Source organism: Aspergillus campestris (assembly GCF_002847485.1).
Source record: "Aspergillus campestris IBT 28561 chromosome Unknown P168scaffold_7, whole genome shotgun sequence".
In the NCBI taxonomy this organism is placed as follows: domain Eukaryota; kingdom Fungi; phylum Ascomycota; class Eurotiomycetes; order Eurotiales; family Aspergillaceae; genus Aspergillus; species Aspergillus campestris.
The window spans coordinates 1,452,306-1,467,505 of record NW_020194342.1 but is presented as its reverse complement, the minus strand read 5'-3'; the positions used below and the strand labels follow the sequence as shown (position 1 = coordinate 1,467,505).

Sequence of the window (15,200 nt, the reverse complement as noted above, 5' to 3'; positions counted from 1 at the left end):
AATATAGATATCCGACTACAACCACCAGATCTATAAACTCATCTTGCATGCCAGACCTTAATAGGTAATTCCCAACGGCATCTACTACTTCAATTACTCTGAGACAATCAATAAATTACTGATACAAAGTATATTAACAATATCTTTACATATAATCCTAACCAATCGCCACATGGACAATACAGAGCCAACCCCCGAGAATCACCACCAAGAGCGAGTCCAAAAGTACATAGACGACACTCTCGCAGGTCTCCTCAACGCTATGTCCGATGCCAATGGAAGGCCCTCAGTCACACTGAGACGCAGATCTGGAAACGTTGCCTTCCATATCAACCCCAACAGTGGTGCTCTGGAGACCACAGACACAGGCTCTCTTCTCACCTATTCCTGGCCAGGAAAGGATTGCTTCGAAGCGTGGAGATTCAGTGAGATGAGATCTATTATATCCTTTGCACATTGATCATGGATGCGATTCTTTGGGGGAGAAATCCTAACTAGGACTCACCATAGCAATCACCCTGCGTCTTCTAACGGCCATTGCCGATGCATTCCACGCTGGTCTAGTGGTGTCAAAACGGTGAATATCAATAGGTCTCATATCCATCTGATAGACGGCTGGCGGCTGATCATTCTTTACTCATAGAGATATCTACTACAGCGACCCCGGCTGCTTCGGATCCCAGAGAGTCGTCGACGTCCTAGTCGATGACATCGCCTACACCATTGGCGTGAACCGGGCATCGTTGAACGTGGTATCGACTGCCCTCGCAGATGACAGACTCACAAGGCAGACACTGACTTTAAGGGTCAACAAAGGAAGCAGCTGCAAAAGGACTCGTCGCGGGCCAATACAAGCTGATTCACCCATCAGCTCATCCCACGGAGACGCGCCAATACTCTGAGGTTTGCCTCCACCGATTGAGTAGGAAATCGACGAGGATAGACTTCATTGACGGGAATAGAGCACTCTCGTACCACGGATACAGGAGACGATAGAGGTGGATATCTCCGACATAGAATGGATCTTGGTTCTAGAAAAGGAGGTACGCATGGAACATTTCTCCCCCATATGTAGGATGCGCATTCCATCACAATACCAACAAGCATAGGCTGTCTACCGTCGACTAGTAGGAAGCGGATATCACAACACAGCAGCAGCCGGAAAAGGCATTCTCATCACAGTAAGCAAGCATAACCCCATTCCAATCCCTCAAGCTCTTCCCTCCCGGCCATCCTGTGCCAACACACAGCACAGGGCAAAGGATACCCCGATTACTCCACCAGAGCATTCATCCGGAAACTATTCGACGCGCCCTCCCAATCCCAACCCCACCGGCGTCCACAATTCTTCGCCCTAGTCGACGGAGACCCTGACGGACTGGCCATCCTAGCAACCTACAAGTACGGATCGATGGCAGCCGCGCACGAGAACCCACAGTTGAACGTCCGCGGTCTACGCTGTCTGGGCCTCCACGTGTCGGCCGTCGTTGCGGGAGCGGACCCCTGTGGGGATGATGCGCTCATGCGTCTGACTGCCAGGGACAGGAAAAAGATCGTTACTATGCTGTGCAGGAATCCGGTTTTCGCGGTGGACGGGCCTGAGTTGGGTTGGCGTGTGGAGTTACAACGCATGCTTATGCTCAATGTGAAGGCCGAGATTGAGATCCTTTATGAGCGGGAGGGGGGGTTGGAGGGGTGGATTGATCGGAGGATGGAGGTGCTGTTGTGATCTTGACGGGTGGTCATCATGCAGGCTAAGGTGAGTTCATACATGACTGTATACTTAGAAGTAGTTGTAGTTTGACGTGTGGAATGCCTAGTTCTCCGGCTGTGGAAAGTGCATATGAAAACCCAGGGATCAGCAGAAACCAGAGTACGATAGGATCAACAGATAGAAGAAGAAGAAAAAAAAAAAAAGGTAAATAGAAAGAGAATATATTCGCAACAGCGAACTGAAAAAGCCATGAACGCCAGCCCCGAATTTCATCAGTCAATCCAAGACTATTAAGAACGCATGCATCGACAACAGAGACCAGCTATGCATACCAAGCGCCTGGCGACGAAGAGAACACAACACGAACACAACAAATAGAGCATATATATACGCATGGCACGAAGCCACCTTTCCCTCCTCCTCTTCCTCCAGCCAAGTCTAACCCTCCACTTCCGCCCTCCTTATCAATCAACCCCCCTGCTCACTTCACAACCCCAACCCTCTCCGCACCTCGTCGCGCACTTTCCGCTCGTACTCGTTTCTCCGTTCCCGCCACATCTTAGCGGCTTCGACATTCGCGGGACTCTCGTCATTGGGCTCCGCCAGCATGCTCATCACCGAGATCAGGATCTTCTCCACGCTCTGGATGGGCGACCATCGTTCTGACGCATGCTCGTAGTGGTTGGGGTCGTCGCCGGGGGGATGGAGGATGGAGATGCAGACGGTTCCGTTGGGGTAAACTGGACGCATTTCCGTCAGCTACTTATTCAAACTGTTGCAACAGGGGAAAGGTGGAAGAGGGAAGAAACTCACCATTCGGATGCCAAACCCCACCTCCCACGAATTTCATCGTCGGCGGACTTAACGGGTAGTCCTTGGGAAACTTCAACTCGGCAGCGAACACTCCACCCTCAAACGGCGTGCCTCCCGGTCCCTCGATGAGAGCCTCCCAGTGGAACATGTCGTCCTCGGTGACGGGCCCAGCAGTGATCCCGTCCGGGGGGTTGGTTGAGAGGTTCTTGTACTCGTGGAAGAGACGTTTTTGAGCGACGGACGACATGGTGATATGAGATTGATGGTGACTGCACGAGGTGTCTAGCAGGAACAGTTTCCGATATCAATGGGGTTGTTGTATTTGGTGAGGAGCGCAGTCGGGAAATTGATCTTCTAGTTAAGTGTACTTATGTTGGTAGAGTGATGGCGGTTGCGGAGAACGGCGGAGTGGGGCTGCCGGGTGAAAACCACCAGCGACTAAGTAGATCAGGTCCGCAAAGAGTGAAAAGTGTAGATAGGAAAGAAACAAAAAATAGAGAGGGATACCGGTTATATCTACTTATGAACGAATGAGACGAGGAATGATGGGGTTTCCGTTTCTTTTTCTTTTCCCAATTGTTGCCACTGCAAATCGCCGGTCGGATCTCGGCGTGTCCTAATCGGGACCTTTGATGCCTCAGGCTACAGTACGGTCCACTCCAAGAATGAATATATACTATTCTACACCCGGTGATATCTCCTTGAATATAGTACAAAGGCCCGGAATATCGAGCGAGCTATCTATTACATGCATTAGAACCAGTCAAAGTCATCTCCACCGCCTTCACCTCCGTCCGAGGGGTCTTCGGCCCCCCAGGGATCTTCTTGATCACGACCCCACGGGTCTTTCTCGACCTCTTCACCCCGACCCCATGGGTCTTTCTCGGCTTGTTCACCCCAGGTGTCCCCATAAGGACCGGTTGGCCCCGCCGACGGGTGCTGCTGGTCCATGGGAGCCGGCGGCTGATCGGGTGGGGGCTGTGCCTGGCTGTCCCCCGTCATGCCCCGGGACATGGCATCGTATCCAGCCATGGCCCCTGCCCCGGCGGCCCCCGCTGCCATTCCTTCGCCCAGTCCTCCAGCGGTTCCAGCTCTGCCAAGGGTCCCCGCGGCGGCATCCCCCACCGCCCCAGCTTCGCCTGCGGCGGTCCCGGCAGCGGTGCCCCCGGCGGTTGCTTCGCCGCCCATACCGGGGATCCAGAGCGGCATAAACCCGAAACCGCCCGAATTGCTATGGCGACTAAAATAATCAAAATCGACACTCACGGCGGTCGCCAGCATGACGGCGCGCTGATCCAGGGTCATCCCCGTGGCGGCGTCGTTCGGCCCTGGTGCCTGTCCAGGGGCGAGAGCGGCCGAATCCATTCGGAGCGCGTAGACTCCCGTATCTGTAAACATCTCGCGAGCAAATCCAGAGAAGTCACGGTTGACCGAGCCAATCAACTGGTTCTCCGCCGAACGGAGGGAGAAATCCCACGACAGGAAAGGCTCGTTCACATAGGCAAACTGGCTGAACTGTCCCATATCCTCACTACCTCCGGCGGATCGCATCAACTGCAGTTGCTGCATCTGGGAGAGTCCAGACTGCGAAAGCGGCAATTGCGTAGAACCCATGTCGGTGGCAGGGTTGGGGGAGTGGTGGTAGGTAAAGAGGTTGTATTTGCGCCGTAGCGGCGCCCACTGCTGCTGGGCCTCTCCGATCACGCGCATCTCGTCGAACCCGAGCGGCGAGACTCTAGCATTGGATGCATCGGTGGCCTGGGTAAGGGCGCCCGACGAAACGTTCTGGAGACCGGTCGAGGTGGAGTGGACATTGTTGGAGACATCGAGAGGATCATACACACGGATGCGAGAGTTGATCCAGGCGAACGGACGGTGGAACTGACATTGTGAGCCTAACGAAGAGTAGCAACATATCTATGTTGAGAGTGCTCACCCGCAACACTTCATTCTCGTGCTTATCGAATACATGCGTCACGAAACTCCGGTGGGTTCGAAACCACTGCCGCGCCATCATGTTACCCATGCCCCGTTCCTGCTCCGCCATGTACCCAACATGATTCCCGTTCGCATCCATAATGACATATTTGTTGGCTTGTTCGAAACCACTGCCGGAAAATCCATCTGTCAGCTTGACACCCGACTAACTACCGTAGAAATGGAACAACCACTCACATCATCACATTCATCATCTCCAATTGCCGTTGCACCACCAACCCCGAGTTCACCAGAAGATTCGTAGCCGGATGCGTTTCTTTGAGCACGCCATTGGGGTCTTCTGGGATGTGGACTGGGGCCAGGAGGGTGTTGTGCGCGGGGTCATAGTTTGTATTGACAGAGCTGGGTTGATCTGTCTGCGGATTCGACGTTTCAGGTTGCCGCGGCGAAGCTCCTGGTTTCCGGATAAGCTCTGGCCTTCGGATTGAATTGCGCGGGCCGCGAGGGTTTACTCGTCCTCTAGTGAGAGAGCTGGCGAAAGCTCGACTGGGCTTTTGGAGCAACCGCGCCGGGTGCGGTCGGAGTTGGACACTCCACATGGTCCAGTAGGTGTATAATGTAGCCAATACGGCGAAGTAAGTTATCAAGACACCTAGTATTGTGAATCCAAGAAGAAATAGGTGGAAATGTAGATATTCAAGGAAGAGGAAGGAGATGTAGTTGTGGCGGTTACAGAAGAGAGCATGACGGAACTTGTTCTGGCGGCGGAGTTAACCCCGGAGATAATTCCCCACATCACCGCTACGACTCCAAGTATGGAGTTACAACTTGCCAACACCAACAAAGCCATGAAACTACACGCCTGTCACTAGAACAAGATTATGAGAGCATGGTACAGTTACAGACGTGGGAATATCGATTTTCTACCTCTAAATACGCTTACCAGTCTTTTTCTATTCAAAGTATATCTTAAAGAGAAAGTGAAGTATCAATTATCTCAAATTCCTGAGCAAGCATCATTGAGCAACAGGTGTTCCCACAAGTTGTTATTGGACAGTTCAAGCTCGATTACATGATATCAAATTGTCTAGCTCCGAGTTGTGTACAAAGGCTTTCCGCCATTTTCTCTTGAGAATCAGTATAGCTCTGTACACCTTGGGACAAGAACAATTGATCCAGACAAAGACAGCCTTGTTTGCTGAACACCATGTAAGCTACAATCAATTCCGACATGCGACGTTTCGAGAGAATATACGACGTTGTCGAACCGGTCGAGGAGTCTTGTCGAGGGGGCTATCATCCAGTGCACCTTCACGACATATTCAATGGAAGATGTGAGGTTGTTGGTTGCTGGATTCATTGCTCGTTGAATAAACAGGTGTACACAGGGGTATCAATGTATTGTTATGTGTTTTTAGTTTACTTGTAATGAGTCTTCCGGGACCATGATACACGCCATGCTGACCTTGACTGGATATAGAGCACAACTATAACCACTGGATCTCAGACACCAAACAACTACCCTTTGACCACGCAAGAACCAATCCAAACAATTATAGCAGCCCCTTCCTAGCCAGTTCAATCTTCCGCGCCGCCTCCCCGGGCTTATAACCCCCCTTCGAGACACAAACAGCGCTGCCCTCACCCAACTCCACCTTCTCCTCAACATCGGAATGCGGACACGGACAGTGGTGCGGGAAATGGACACAAGCCAGTGTGCCAGGACAGAGGTATTTATCGCATCGTGCTAGAGCGTCGATTAGTCCACTGCGGGAGTACATGATTGGGGGGTCTGATACGTACATCCTTCCCACATGCTTTGATACCGGGAGCTGTCGCTGGGAACGTTCTGAGAAGCGCGCTGCTGTTCCTGACGGCCGCCGCCGCCGCCAAACATTTGCTCGAAGAACTGGAACTGGGCCTGGGCGACGGATACCAGTAGGAGCAGGGCTCCTAGGGTGCGGAGTAGGTTGGGAAGCATTTTGCCAATGCGAAGCTGGGAGTCTGGTGGTAATTTCTCAAGAGCGACGAATCTGGATATTATACTAGAGTAATCCTTGTAGAAAGTTTGAATGCGATCGAAATAAGTACAATGTATAGTTGGTGGTTACGTTGCTGTCGGCGATCAAGCCAACTCGCGCCAGTTCACGTGACCCGCCAAGAACTCGGTCACGGGGAGAAAAAAGGCCTCAGCATCTCCGACTCTCGATCCATCCCGACTCATATCCACTCCTGGCAATTCCTACCACAGGACGGGTTCCAATCGCAATAGCCCACAATGCTACAGTCCCGATTCTTAACGCCCATGCGGCTGCTCGAACGAGCCATCGCCCCATCTCTCCGTTCCTCGCAATCCCTCACCCGATCCTCAACCATCACACCTTCGTCCATCCTCCCGCGACCAATCTCAGCGACCCCATCGCCCCTCTCAAGCCGCCTCCTCCTCCCCCTCTCCCAAGTCCGCCACGCCTCTCACGCCTCCCAAGGCGCCGGCAACCGACACTCGCGCGACCCGGCCGGCAAACGCCTCGGCGCGAAGCGCTCCGGCGGAGAATACGTCGTGCCAGGATGCATCATCTTCCGGCAGCGGGGGACGAAGTGGTTCCCGGGCGAGAACTGCGCGCTGGGCCGAGACCACACCATCTATGCCACGGAGGCCGGCTACGTGCGGTACTACCTGGACCCGGAGCTTCATCCGGACCGCAAGTTCATCGGCGTCTGCTTCGAGAAGGAGGGCAAGCTGCCTACGCCGCGGAATGCGCCCAGCCGGCGGAAGCTGAACCGCGTTGCGGTGCCGCGGATTGAGATCGCTGATGAGTCGCCCGCGCGGTCCGATCTGACGGCCCATGTGGGTGCGGATGGTGTTGTGGTTGCGAGCGTGGACGCTGCGACCGCCGCGCAGGGTGGACCCCAGCTGCGTCCGGGTTATATGTACCGTGAGGCGAATTGGCAGATTGGTCGCGCTGCGGAGAAGGCGGGGATTACGGCCAAGCCGTATAATAGCAAGAATCGCTGGTTGGCGTGGCGGAAGAGACAGGCTCGTGCTGATCGCGCGGCCCAGATGAAGAGTTTGAAGAACAAGAAGAAGACCAAGAAGGGCAAGGGTGGTCGCTAAACGATACATGTCAAGATATTATTCTCTTTCTTCGTTCGGTCGGTCGACTTGATTGGATTGGAATGGAATCGGTGCTTTAACTTGTTGTATTTATAGATGTTGCTAGCCGTATAAATGTACCATGTCTGAAGTTTCTTTCTTTTTTATTTCTTCTGTTCCACAGAGGATGAAAACCAGATTGTCACACTTGTTTTTTCATAGCTAGATCTAATCAATAACCGGCACATATGCACTTAACAAACAGGGGTAAACATGAGGTAGAGGGGTATATTCGCTTTCGCAATGTCAACAATGAAGACCATACATGCCGATCCAACATCGAGTCAGACTCTCACATGATAAGCAAATCATTTAAAAAGAAGAAAAAAAAACCAACAATAAATGGCCAAAGCAATATTAACGCTACTGCGCCAACAACCTCCCCAGGATCAAACTCTGGCAAACAAGCTCATTGCTCACAATCCTGACACTGGTATTCCCACCCGTGTCATTATCACCCGCGAAGGATCCCGCAAAGCCAGACCGCTTGCGTTTCCTCGGCCGCTGCGACTGCGACGACTGCGACTGCTGCGACCCCGACACGGATTGCCCGAGCAGGGAACCTATCGCCGAGGCTTTCTCCTCGCTGTCGACGTAGACCCAGTCCCAGCCGGCGCCGGACCCAGCGCCTTGTTCGCAGGCGGCTCGTACGGACTTAACGTCCGGTAGACGCTCCACACGCGAGGCGCCCAGCGCGTACGTTAGGAAAAGGTAGGTCTTGCGTCGCTCCTCGTCGGCTTTGCCGCGGCCCATGACGATGAGGACCGACTGGCCGCTTAGGAAGCTCGGTCGCGCGGCGATCGTGTCTGAGAGCCGGGCCTTGGCTGCTGGGTATGGAGCGAGGAAGCGGGACTTGGTGGCCCCGTTTAGGTAGGATGAATCGCCCGCTGGGAGTAGGTACATCTCCCATTCGACGATCCGGTTGTGCGTGACGCAGTCTTCGATCCACCGGTCTGAGAGACAGGGGAGGTTGAGAGCTAGCGCTTGCATGTATTTCGGCCGGCGGGAGTGCTTGTCGGCTATTAGGCAGGCGAACCCGACGTCTTTGGCACCGCTCGTAAGGCGGAACTGGTTGTTGTTGCCACTGGTGATTGAGGCGGGAGATTTGGTTGGGGTGGCTAGGGGGGCGTTGGATGGGAGCTCGAATAGTTCGTTGAAGCCATCTTCCAGGATGCGTCCGTCGTTTTCCAGAATCATCTTTACTATGCGGGACTTGGTGTCGGCGTTTTCGCCGTACGAGACCGCAAAGACCATCCCGGTGAACAGGCCGCTTGAGAAGCGAATGCTGCGGGACAGACGTGTACTGGGGGACGCTGGCGTCATGTGTCTGTCGGAAGGTGTGTGGAGGCCCGACTCCACTTGCTTTGATACAGAGGTGTAGGTGTACTGCCTGTCCTTGAGCTGATTCCACAGGATCGTGTCCAGGTATATCCGGGATATCGGGACCTTGACAATATTTTCAGGACCTGGAAGGCCCCCGTTTGGCAGGCTTTTGCGCTGCTTTGGGCCCAGCAATAGAGTCGAGTGGCCGTATATATCAGTCACCGGAATCGTACCACTGGCGGATTCCTTCGCTAGCTCGTCGCCACTGAGTTTGTTTTCCAGGCCTCGGATAATATGGGTGACCTTGGGAACGTTGGGTACGTCGACTTTCACAGCATCGCCAATCCGTAACTCCAGCCGTTTGACTGCGCCAAGCGGCACCTCGACAGGCGTGCTGTCTTCGAATTTGACCAAATAACGGGACTGTGACGTCCCGAATGGCTTCCCGAAACATGTTGCAGGGTAATACGCCCGCTTTGGCCCACTCCAGGGAGCAAGAACCTGATTGAACGCAATCGGTGCATTGCTCCCGCTAGGGATTTGTTCCTCCTGCCTTGAGGACGTAGCTGTCCTGACAGGGTCTTCTGGGGTAGATCTCATGGTTGGCCTTATCTTGACAGAAAGTTCCCTCCGTGGTTCTTCTTGAATGAGGGTTGGTTCCTGGGATTCGTGCGTGGTCACTTGAGCTGTTGTTTCTTTCGGTTCTTCCACAGTGATTTCCCTGCGTGGCTCTTCATCGACAGATGTAGTATCTGCGCGTTTGCGCTTTGTAGTATCGAGGATCCTTGTTTCTCTAGGCTCCTCGACAGCAGTTTTGTTCTGAGGCTCTTGATGGGAGGGCGTAGGCTCTTTGGGCCCATGTGTGGGAACTGGTCGGGAATCTGCCTCTTTCGACCCTTCATTGGCAGATTCATGGCGTGGTTGATTCCGGACAGGAAGAGACTCTTCAGCATCACCCGTCGTCGCAGGTTGCACATCTGCCTTCTGAGGCTTATGCTCCTTCGGAATTCGCTGTCTCGGGATATGAGAGCGACCGAGATTCCTCGCCCGGTCCTTACGCGAGACATGGAACTGAGGTGAGTCATCGATATCCCACATGGTATCAGCTTGGCGTGTAGGGTTCATGCGCCGTTCCAAGACAGCCTGCAGCTTCTTTGCCGGTTCTGTCGGCTGCTGCTCGCCTTCTTCCGAGATGTTATTTCGATGCGGAGGAGGGAAAAACGCAGACGGGCGAGGGGTGACTGGGACGATCGGATCCGAGGCATAAAGGCCCTGTCCGTCATTCCCACGGCGTTTCTTCTTTGGGGTTGGTGACATTGCGACTGCGGCCCTGAAATCTCGATCGTCTGTCGATAGTATGTTGATATCGACGTCAAAACGACCAGCATCAGCGTAGGGCGAGATATCGGCGGCAATCTCGGTGAGTGCCCTGCGTTGTCTGCCACTCGGGCTGGAAAATATCTTCGAGTGGAAATAGTCTTTCGCGGGGGAGGAGCTGTCCGAAAACAGAGGCTGAGAACGACTGGCTCGTTCGTGCGTGGCAACGTAAACAGGGGGTAGGTCGTCGTCCTCTTGATCCATGGCATCGTTGTTCCCGTCACCGGCCCAAGCCTGGCTGGGGAAGCGGCTGGGACTCGTCTCCGGTACACTCGTCGTGAGCACATCGCCGAAGCTCTCTGGGCGTTGGATGGGTGTCTCGGCAACACGAGAAGGCATTGACGACGACTTTTCTCCGAGACCTCGTTTTTGCAATTGATCGCTGAGGACTGTATGGTTTTGCGTAGCGGGGATGCTCTGCCAGTCCCCATTGTCTTCCTGGGTGGCTGGAACCCGAAGCCTGGTTGAAGTACCAACATCCGAGCCCGCGGAGTCTGACCTAGCCCGCACTGCGGTATTGTGATCATCAAGCCTGAACGAGACCCGGCTGCGTTGAGATTCGGAGGGAGGAGATGATTGTATGCCAAGATTTTTCGTAGGGGACGGCGTGGTCTTCGAAGGACCAGCATGGTGTCGTGGACCAGAATTGAGGACCTGGTTACCGTTCCACGGTCCGTCTATGGTGGCCTTGGAAAGGCCATCGCCATCTTGTGGCTCTGGAGATCTCTGAGAATCTTTCACAACCAATACCTGGGATGACCGACCAGTCCCACCCCAATGTTCATCTGCAGTGGGTTCCTGGGAGTTTGAGAACGAATGCACATACTCCGCTACCGGTTGTCCGGGAGTATTGGTTGGGCTCTCATATAGATCAAGGACCTGGGATAGGCGGCCGTGAGCGCTGCCCGCGCCGTCAGGTTGGTTTTGCGAATTGTCCAGACAATTTTCTTTGTCTTCCTCGGTTGAAGGATCGGGATCTTGAGACCGAGGAACTGGCGGGAACAGCTCTTCTTCCTGTTCTGTTTCTTCTTCGCTGGCCACTCCCACGGCGGGAGGAGCGGCACATTCTTGCATATCATCCCCAGAGACCGCAGGCACAGGCGGCACCGGCCACTTCCGTCGCTCATGCCGCCCACTCGGTGACATGCCATGCATACTAGCTGGACGCTTCCGCTGGCTCGGCGACCTCGCAGGCGCCGTGAGGCCAGCGAATTGCGCTGTAGTTTCCGCATCTATCGTCTTCTGTCTCCGCAGCTGTTCGACGAAGCTAGGTTCTTTATCGAATTCGCCGTCGCTCTGGTCCTCCGAGTAAACAAGTTCCGCCGACCGGGCCATTCTCTCTTGCATGGCCTTGTCGCGTCGAGTCTGCGATTCCTTCATAGTGATGTAGTGCAAGTGTGGCTCGGACGAGTCTTGCGGAAAGGTGGCTGCGAGGGTATGCAATGGGGACGATAGACCATGCGGGGGTGCATGGTTCTGGATCGGTAGGTTAGGCGACGGCCGTTCAGACAGCGGTTCCGATAGCTGCCCATTGACCAACGGCGAGGATGGAACCTGAGTTGCCCTAAAAACCTGGCTCAGGGCCATAATCCCCCCGCTCGATTCAACATTCGCCGCCAACGGATTTCGCGAGGCACAGGGGGTTCCCGTTGCAGGCGTACCCGGGGGACCCAGCTTCGCAGCCGACGCCGGAGTTTTCGATAGGAACCGTTGTGATTCGGGGAACAGATTTGGCTGGTAGACCATAGGAGACGACTCCCCTAGCTTGGAGCTGCTCTGATCATCGTTATCTTCCAGATTAGCCGAGTCGATGTTGGTAGCGTCAAAACCCGACAAGAGATCAAGATGGCCACTGTCTCCCTCATGAAGAGTCATGAGCGTCGCACGATCCCCCAGGTTGCTATCGAACGCCGCCGCGGTGGCGGCCTCCTTGTTCTGCCGTATCACGTCGTCGTAGACCGATTGCGAGATCACTTGCGTATCCGACGGAATCGCGTCTGCCGTGTCCATTCTCAAATGCTGGAAGCCTCCAGGGCGAATATCGGGTCCTTGCTCTGGGGATGGCGAATGGGGTTGATGCGTCGGGGACTTCCGCATGGCCTCCTGGCTCGCAAGCGGCACGCTTTCAAGCGAAATGTGGTGGCGTCCGTGGTCGACGGTGTCCGAGGGTAGGTTCTCAGTCACCTCAGGCTCATTCAAGAGGTGTTGTGATGGTGGAACATCCTAGATGAAATGACCGTTGTTAGTTAGTCCCTCCCCATCCAGATCAGGCTCGGCACCAGACCGACAAAGGTAACACCTACCAAGCCCAGCGCGACGCGTTGTAATTTCACAATGTCCAGGCTGTCATCCTGGGTTTCCATGATCACCTTCACTTGCAGTTCCCTACACCGCAATAGAGCATAAGCATCATCGGGAGGGCGCTTTTTGCTGTTGTCAGACAGGCTGGGGGGAAATTCTACTCCGCAGAAGCGGTTGGGATCTGCTTGATCGGGGTTTCGCCAAACGCGAAACGCGTCCCGCACGTGATGTGCAATATTACCGGTTTGGGACGGGCCAAGCCTTACACCTAAGGCTCTCAGTCTCCATTATATCACATCGCAAACAATGGACGGTGCTGTAGATTGATCTAAAGCTTGTTTTGACACTGAGTTTATTGGTTCTCCAGGGCAATATGAGTATGTGCCAGTCAAATGGCGGTGGCAACAGGGGATAGGTTCGTGTAATGGTTCCTTGAGGCGGTACTACGTACCAGGGCCAGTCACGACGCAGTCTCAGTTTAGGTTTGCGCATCTCTAGAAATGCAGACGGACGTGTGCATGTCTATGTCGACAGGAGCTGAGAATCTCCCTTACTCTATCACTCTCATCTTTTATATCTGATTTGGTTTAAATGTAGTTCCTTCCTTGAGGGTCGGTCGCTTTTCTCTACCAAGTGTTTGATATCATATAGTACATTATAACCCAAGCAACGAACGTTCAATCGCGCGTCCGATTGGGCACCCACCGTCGCATCACCATCTCGCGGATGCTGTAACGAGAAAGAAGGTCCCCGATGTCACTCGTGGAACCTTCCCCTGCGGCGCAAGGACCCGACGGTGGCACCTCCACATAGCAGATTACCAGGCTCTTCTTGACCTGGGCCTGCACACGGTTCACGCAATGAAGCCACCACCAGCTACGTGACTGGTTCCGGTCACATTGCGCTCGACGGGCCTCGGTCTCAGACCAGTAAGGATGGCTATAGGACGGGATGACGACAACGGCGAATTCGGCGTGGGAGAAAACAGGGCCACGGTTGTAAAGGAGATAGTCCACCCCGAATTTCACGCCGGAGCGCACCACCCACCCCAGGGACCGGAAATGGTGGTACACGGCATATGAGACCAGGAAGGGATCATCCGGTTTCGGATCGACGGAGGAATCTTGCGCAGGGAAGTGTGAATGTCGGCAAAACAGCGGGAGTAAAGAGGATGCCGGTAGCAAGATGTTTCGCTTGCCGTCGTAGACATCTAGGGTACCAAGTCCGTAGGCTAAGAAAAATGCCTCTTCGTTGGACAACTGCAGATGCTCCTCATTCTGGAGCGGGGCCGGTTCCTCGGGCTCAGCCTCATCCCCGATGGGATCGAGCAGATGAACGGCCGAATCGGACGCGATCTCCTTTGCCTGGACAACTGGAGAAAAGCGCACGGTTTTACCACCGGCCGGCCGCTTCCCCGCAGGATCGGCGACACGTTCCTCCCCGTCTTGCGCAGCCAGCCGTCGCGACTCTAGGAATCTGGCCTCTCTGGCTTTTCGCAAGGAGAATTTCTCTGTGTTCGGGGCCGTGCCGTCCGTGCCGTTCGTGAGACCATCAGCGGACGGTGGCAGGGCAGTGTGATCAGCGGACAAATCGGCGGCGTCCCGTGCCGCAGCTTCCGCCTTCAGTCTTTCCTCCACGGCGACCCTCTCCATCCTCGCCCGCTCCAATTTCAGCTCACGGCGCTCGGACCTGCGTTGGCGCGTCATGTCTTCACTCGCGACGGTCCCCAGGAGCCCTCGCCGTTTCTTCTCCCGACCCAACCAACTCGGCTCACTGCGACTCAGGGTCCCCTTGCCGAAGAATCCCATTTCCCACAGGGCACGGATCGCCTTCTCGTCCGTGACGTGGACGGACGAGGTGTCTGCATCGAAATAGGCAGGGTATACATCCTGATGAGGCGGAGCGATAAAATAGGTCAAGTAAGACAGCAGAACGCTGACGATCGACAAGGGATTATGCGGGATCAGCGGTGGAAGAGGATGGACGTCGATCGGAAGAGGAAAGCGATAGATCTGTTTGAAATTGGGTCTTGGAGGCCGAGGGACACGAGGCCGGGGAGCGCCCTGCTTGGACTCGGATTGACTAGGGACTGGCACCGCCGCCGACGGCGAGGTGGACGTAGCATCATTTGCCATGGTTTATTTATGATAATGAATTGAATTGATTGGAAAATTCTACTTGGAGAGTAACCGCGAAGAGTCAGCGACATAGCTCTCTGTTACGCGAGACCCACATTGCCAGTGGCCGGGAAGAAAAAGAGCAAAAAATAACAAGAACAAGTGTTTGAATTATTCTCCTCAGATACCGTTGTAGTCAAATACACCCATCATCGGCAACAGCTAGAAATCAAAGTGCCATTGCCTTTGGGTATAAATTGTCATCATCACCGGAGAATAGAGACAAGCACCTGTCACAAGCTTGACAGTGCTAGTTTGATGCTTACCAGAAAGTCTTTTCTGGGTCATCCACGGTCCCCCGAAGAGGACTGACGTTGTAGATATTTAGAATACAGTTGATGGTTAGAGAAAACCCCCAGCATAATCATGCTAAATGCTGTGGACGATGCGCATCATCATATCA

General features: G+C 54.2%; 6 protein-coding genes across 6 annotated transcripts; 2 read left to right on the top strand and 4 right to left on the bottom strand.

The window, feature by feature from the left end:
* Positions 1–172: 172 nt before the first annotated feature.
* P168DRAFT_345279 (putative meiosis-specific topoisomerase Spo11) lies at positions 173–1,729 on the top strand (the record flags this gene model as incomplete). Its single annotated transcript, XM_024841863.1, is given in 7 exon segments — positions 173–425; positions 511–577; positions 644–752; positions 817–903; positions 963–1,028; positions 1,110–1,236; positions 1,251–1,729. 7 exon segments carry the CDS (start codon positions 173–175, stop codon positions 1,727–1,729), a joined length of 1,188 nt encoding a protein of 395 aa, XP_024692540.1.
* A 152-nt stretch (positions 1,730–1,881) lies between these two features.
* Positions 1,882–3,063, bottom strand: P168DRAFT_311445 (E2 ubiquitin-conjugating protein UBC7). The gene is made up of 2 exons (XM_024839501.1): positions 2,528–3,063; positions 1,882–2,454 (listed from the first exon to the last, which is right to left on the bottom strand). The coding sequence occupies exons 1-2, from the start codon at positions 2,772–2,774 to the stop codon at positions 2,201–2,203; spliced, it is 501 nt and encodes a 166-aa protein (XP_024692539.1). The 5' UTR covers positions 2,775–3,063; the 3' UTR covers positions 1,882–2,200.
* A 154-nt stretch (positions 3,064–3,217) lies between these two features.
* On the bottom strand, positions 3,218–5,175 carry P168DRAFT_305237 (scramblase family protein). The gene is made up of 3 exons (XM_024838914.1): positions 4,703–5,175; positions 4,464–4,635; positions 3,218–4,408 (listed from the first exon to the last, which is right to left on the bottom strand). The coding sequence occupies exons 1-3, from the start codon at positions 5,062–5,064 to the stop codon at positions 3,281–3,283; spliced, it is 1,662 nt and encodes a 553-aa protein (XP_024692538.1). The 5' UTR covers positions 5,065–5,175; the 3' UTR covers positions 3,218–3,280.
* Positions 5,176–5,874: 699 nt separating this feature from the next.
* On the bottom strand, positions 5,875–6,543 carry lcl2. The gene is made up of 2 exons (XM_024837338.1): positions 6,269–6,543; positions 5,875–6,212 (listed from the first exon to the last, which is right to left on the bottom strand). The coding sequence occupies exons 1-2, from the start codon at positions 6,444–6,446 to the stop codon at positions 6,019–6,021; spliced, it is 372 nt and encodes a 123-aa protein (XP_024692537.1). The 5' UTR covers positions 6,447–6,543; the 3' UTR covers positions 5,875–6,018.
* Positions 6,544–6,691: 148 nt separating this feature from the next.
* Positions 6,692–7,715, top strand: P168DRAFT_291029 (mitochondrial 54S ribosomal protein bL27m). The gene has a single exon (XM_024837337.1). It carries the CDS (start codon positions 6,744–6,746, stop codon positions 7,578–7,580), a length of 837 nt encoding a protein of 278 aa, XP_024692536.1. The 5' UTR covers positions 6,692–6,743; the 3' UTR covers positions 7,581–7,715.
* A 267-nt stretch (positions 7,716–7,982) lies between these two features.
* On the bottom strand, positions 7,983–15,126 carry P168DRAFT_311442 (uncharacterized protein; the record flags this gene model as incomplete). Its single annotated transcript, XM_024839500.1, has 8 exons — positions 13,326–15,126; positions 12,887–12,936; positions 12,608–12,693; positions 11,154–12,542; positions 10,974–11,117; positions 10,232–10,931; positions 9,519–9,919; positions 7,983–9,488 (listed from the first exon to the last, which is right to left on the bottom strand). The coding sequence occupies exons 1-8, from the start codon at positions 14,753–14,755 to the stop codon at positions 7,983–7,985; spliced, it is 5,706 nt and encodes a 1,901-aa protein (XP_024692535.1). The 5' UTR covers positions 14,756–15,126.
* Positions 15,127–15,200: the final 74 nt, after the last annotated feature.

What these genes read in the sequence shown, in the direction of transcription:
- P168DRAFT_291029 (XM_024837337.1), top strand. Translation starts at nt 6,744, where the DNA reads ATGCTACAGTCCCGATTCTTAACGCCCATGCGGCTGCTCGAACGAGCC.
- P168DRAFT_305237 (XM_024838914.1), bottom strand. Translation starts at nt 5,064, where the DNA reads ATGTGGAGTGTCCAACTCCGACCGCACCCGGCGCGGTTGCTCCAAAAG. An exon ending in GAGATGATGAATGTGATGAT is followed by an intron (nt 4,636 to 4,702) that starts GTGAGTGGTTGT and finishes ATTTTCCGGCAG; the next exon opens with TGGTTTCGAACAAGCCAACA. An exon ending in ACGAGAATGAAGTGTTGCGG is followed by an intron (nt 4,409 to 4,463) that starts GTGAGCACTCTC and finishes TCACAATGTCAG; the next exon opens with TTCCACCGTCCGTTCGCCTG.
- lcl2 (XM_024837338.1), bottom strand. Translation starts at nt 6,446, where the DNA reads ATGCTTCCCAACCTACTCCGCACCCTAGGAGCCCTGCTCCTACTGGTA. An exon ending in TCAAAGCATGTGGGAAGGAT is followed by an intron (nt 6,213 to 6,268) that starts GTACGTATCAGA and finishes TCGACGCTCTAG; the next exon opens with CACGATGCGATAAATACCTC.
- P168DRAFT_311445 (XM_024839501.1), bottom strand. Translation starts at nt 2,774, where the DNA reads ATGTCGTCCGTCGCTCAAAAACGTCTCTTCCACGAGTACAAGAACCTC. An exon ending in TGGGGTTTGGCATCCGAATG is followed by an intron (nt 2,455 to 2,527) that starts GTGAGTTTCTTC and finishes AAATGCGTCCAG; the next exon opens with TTTACCCCAACGGAACCGTC.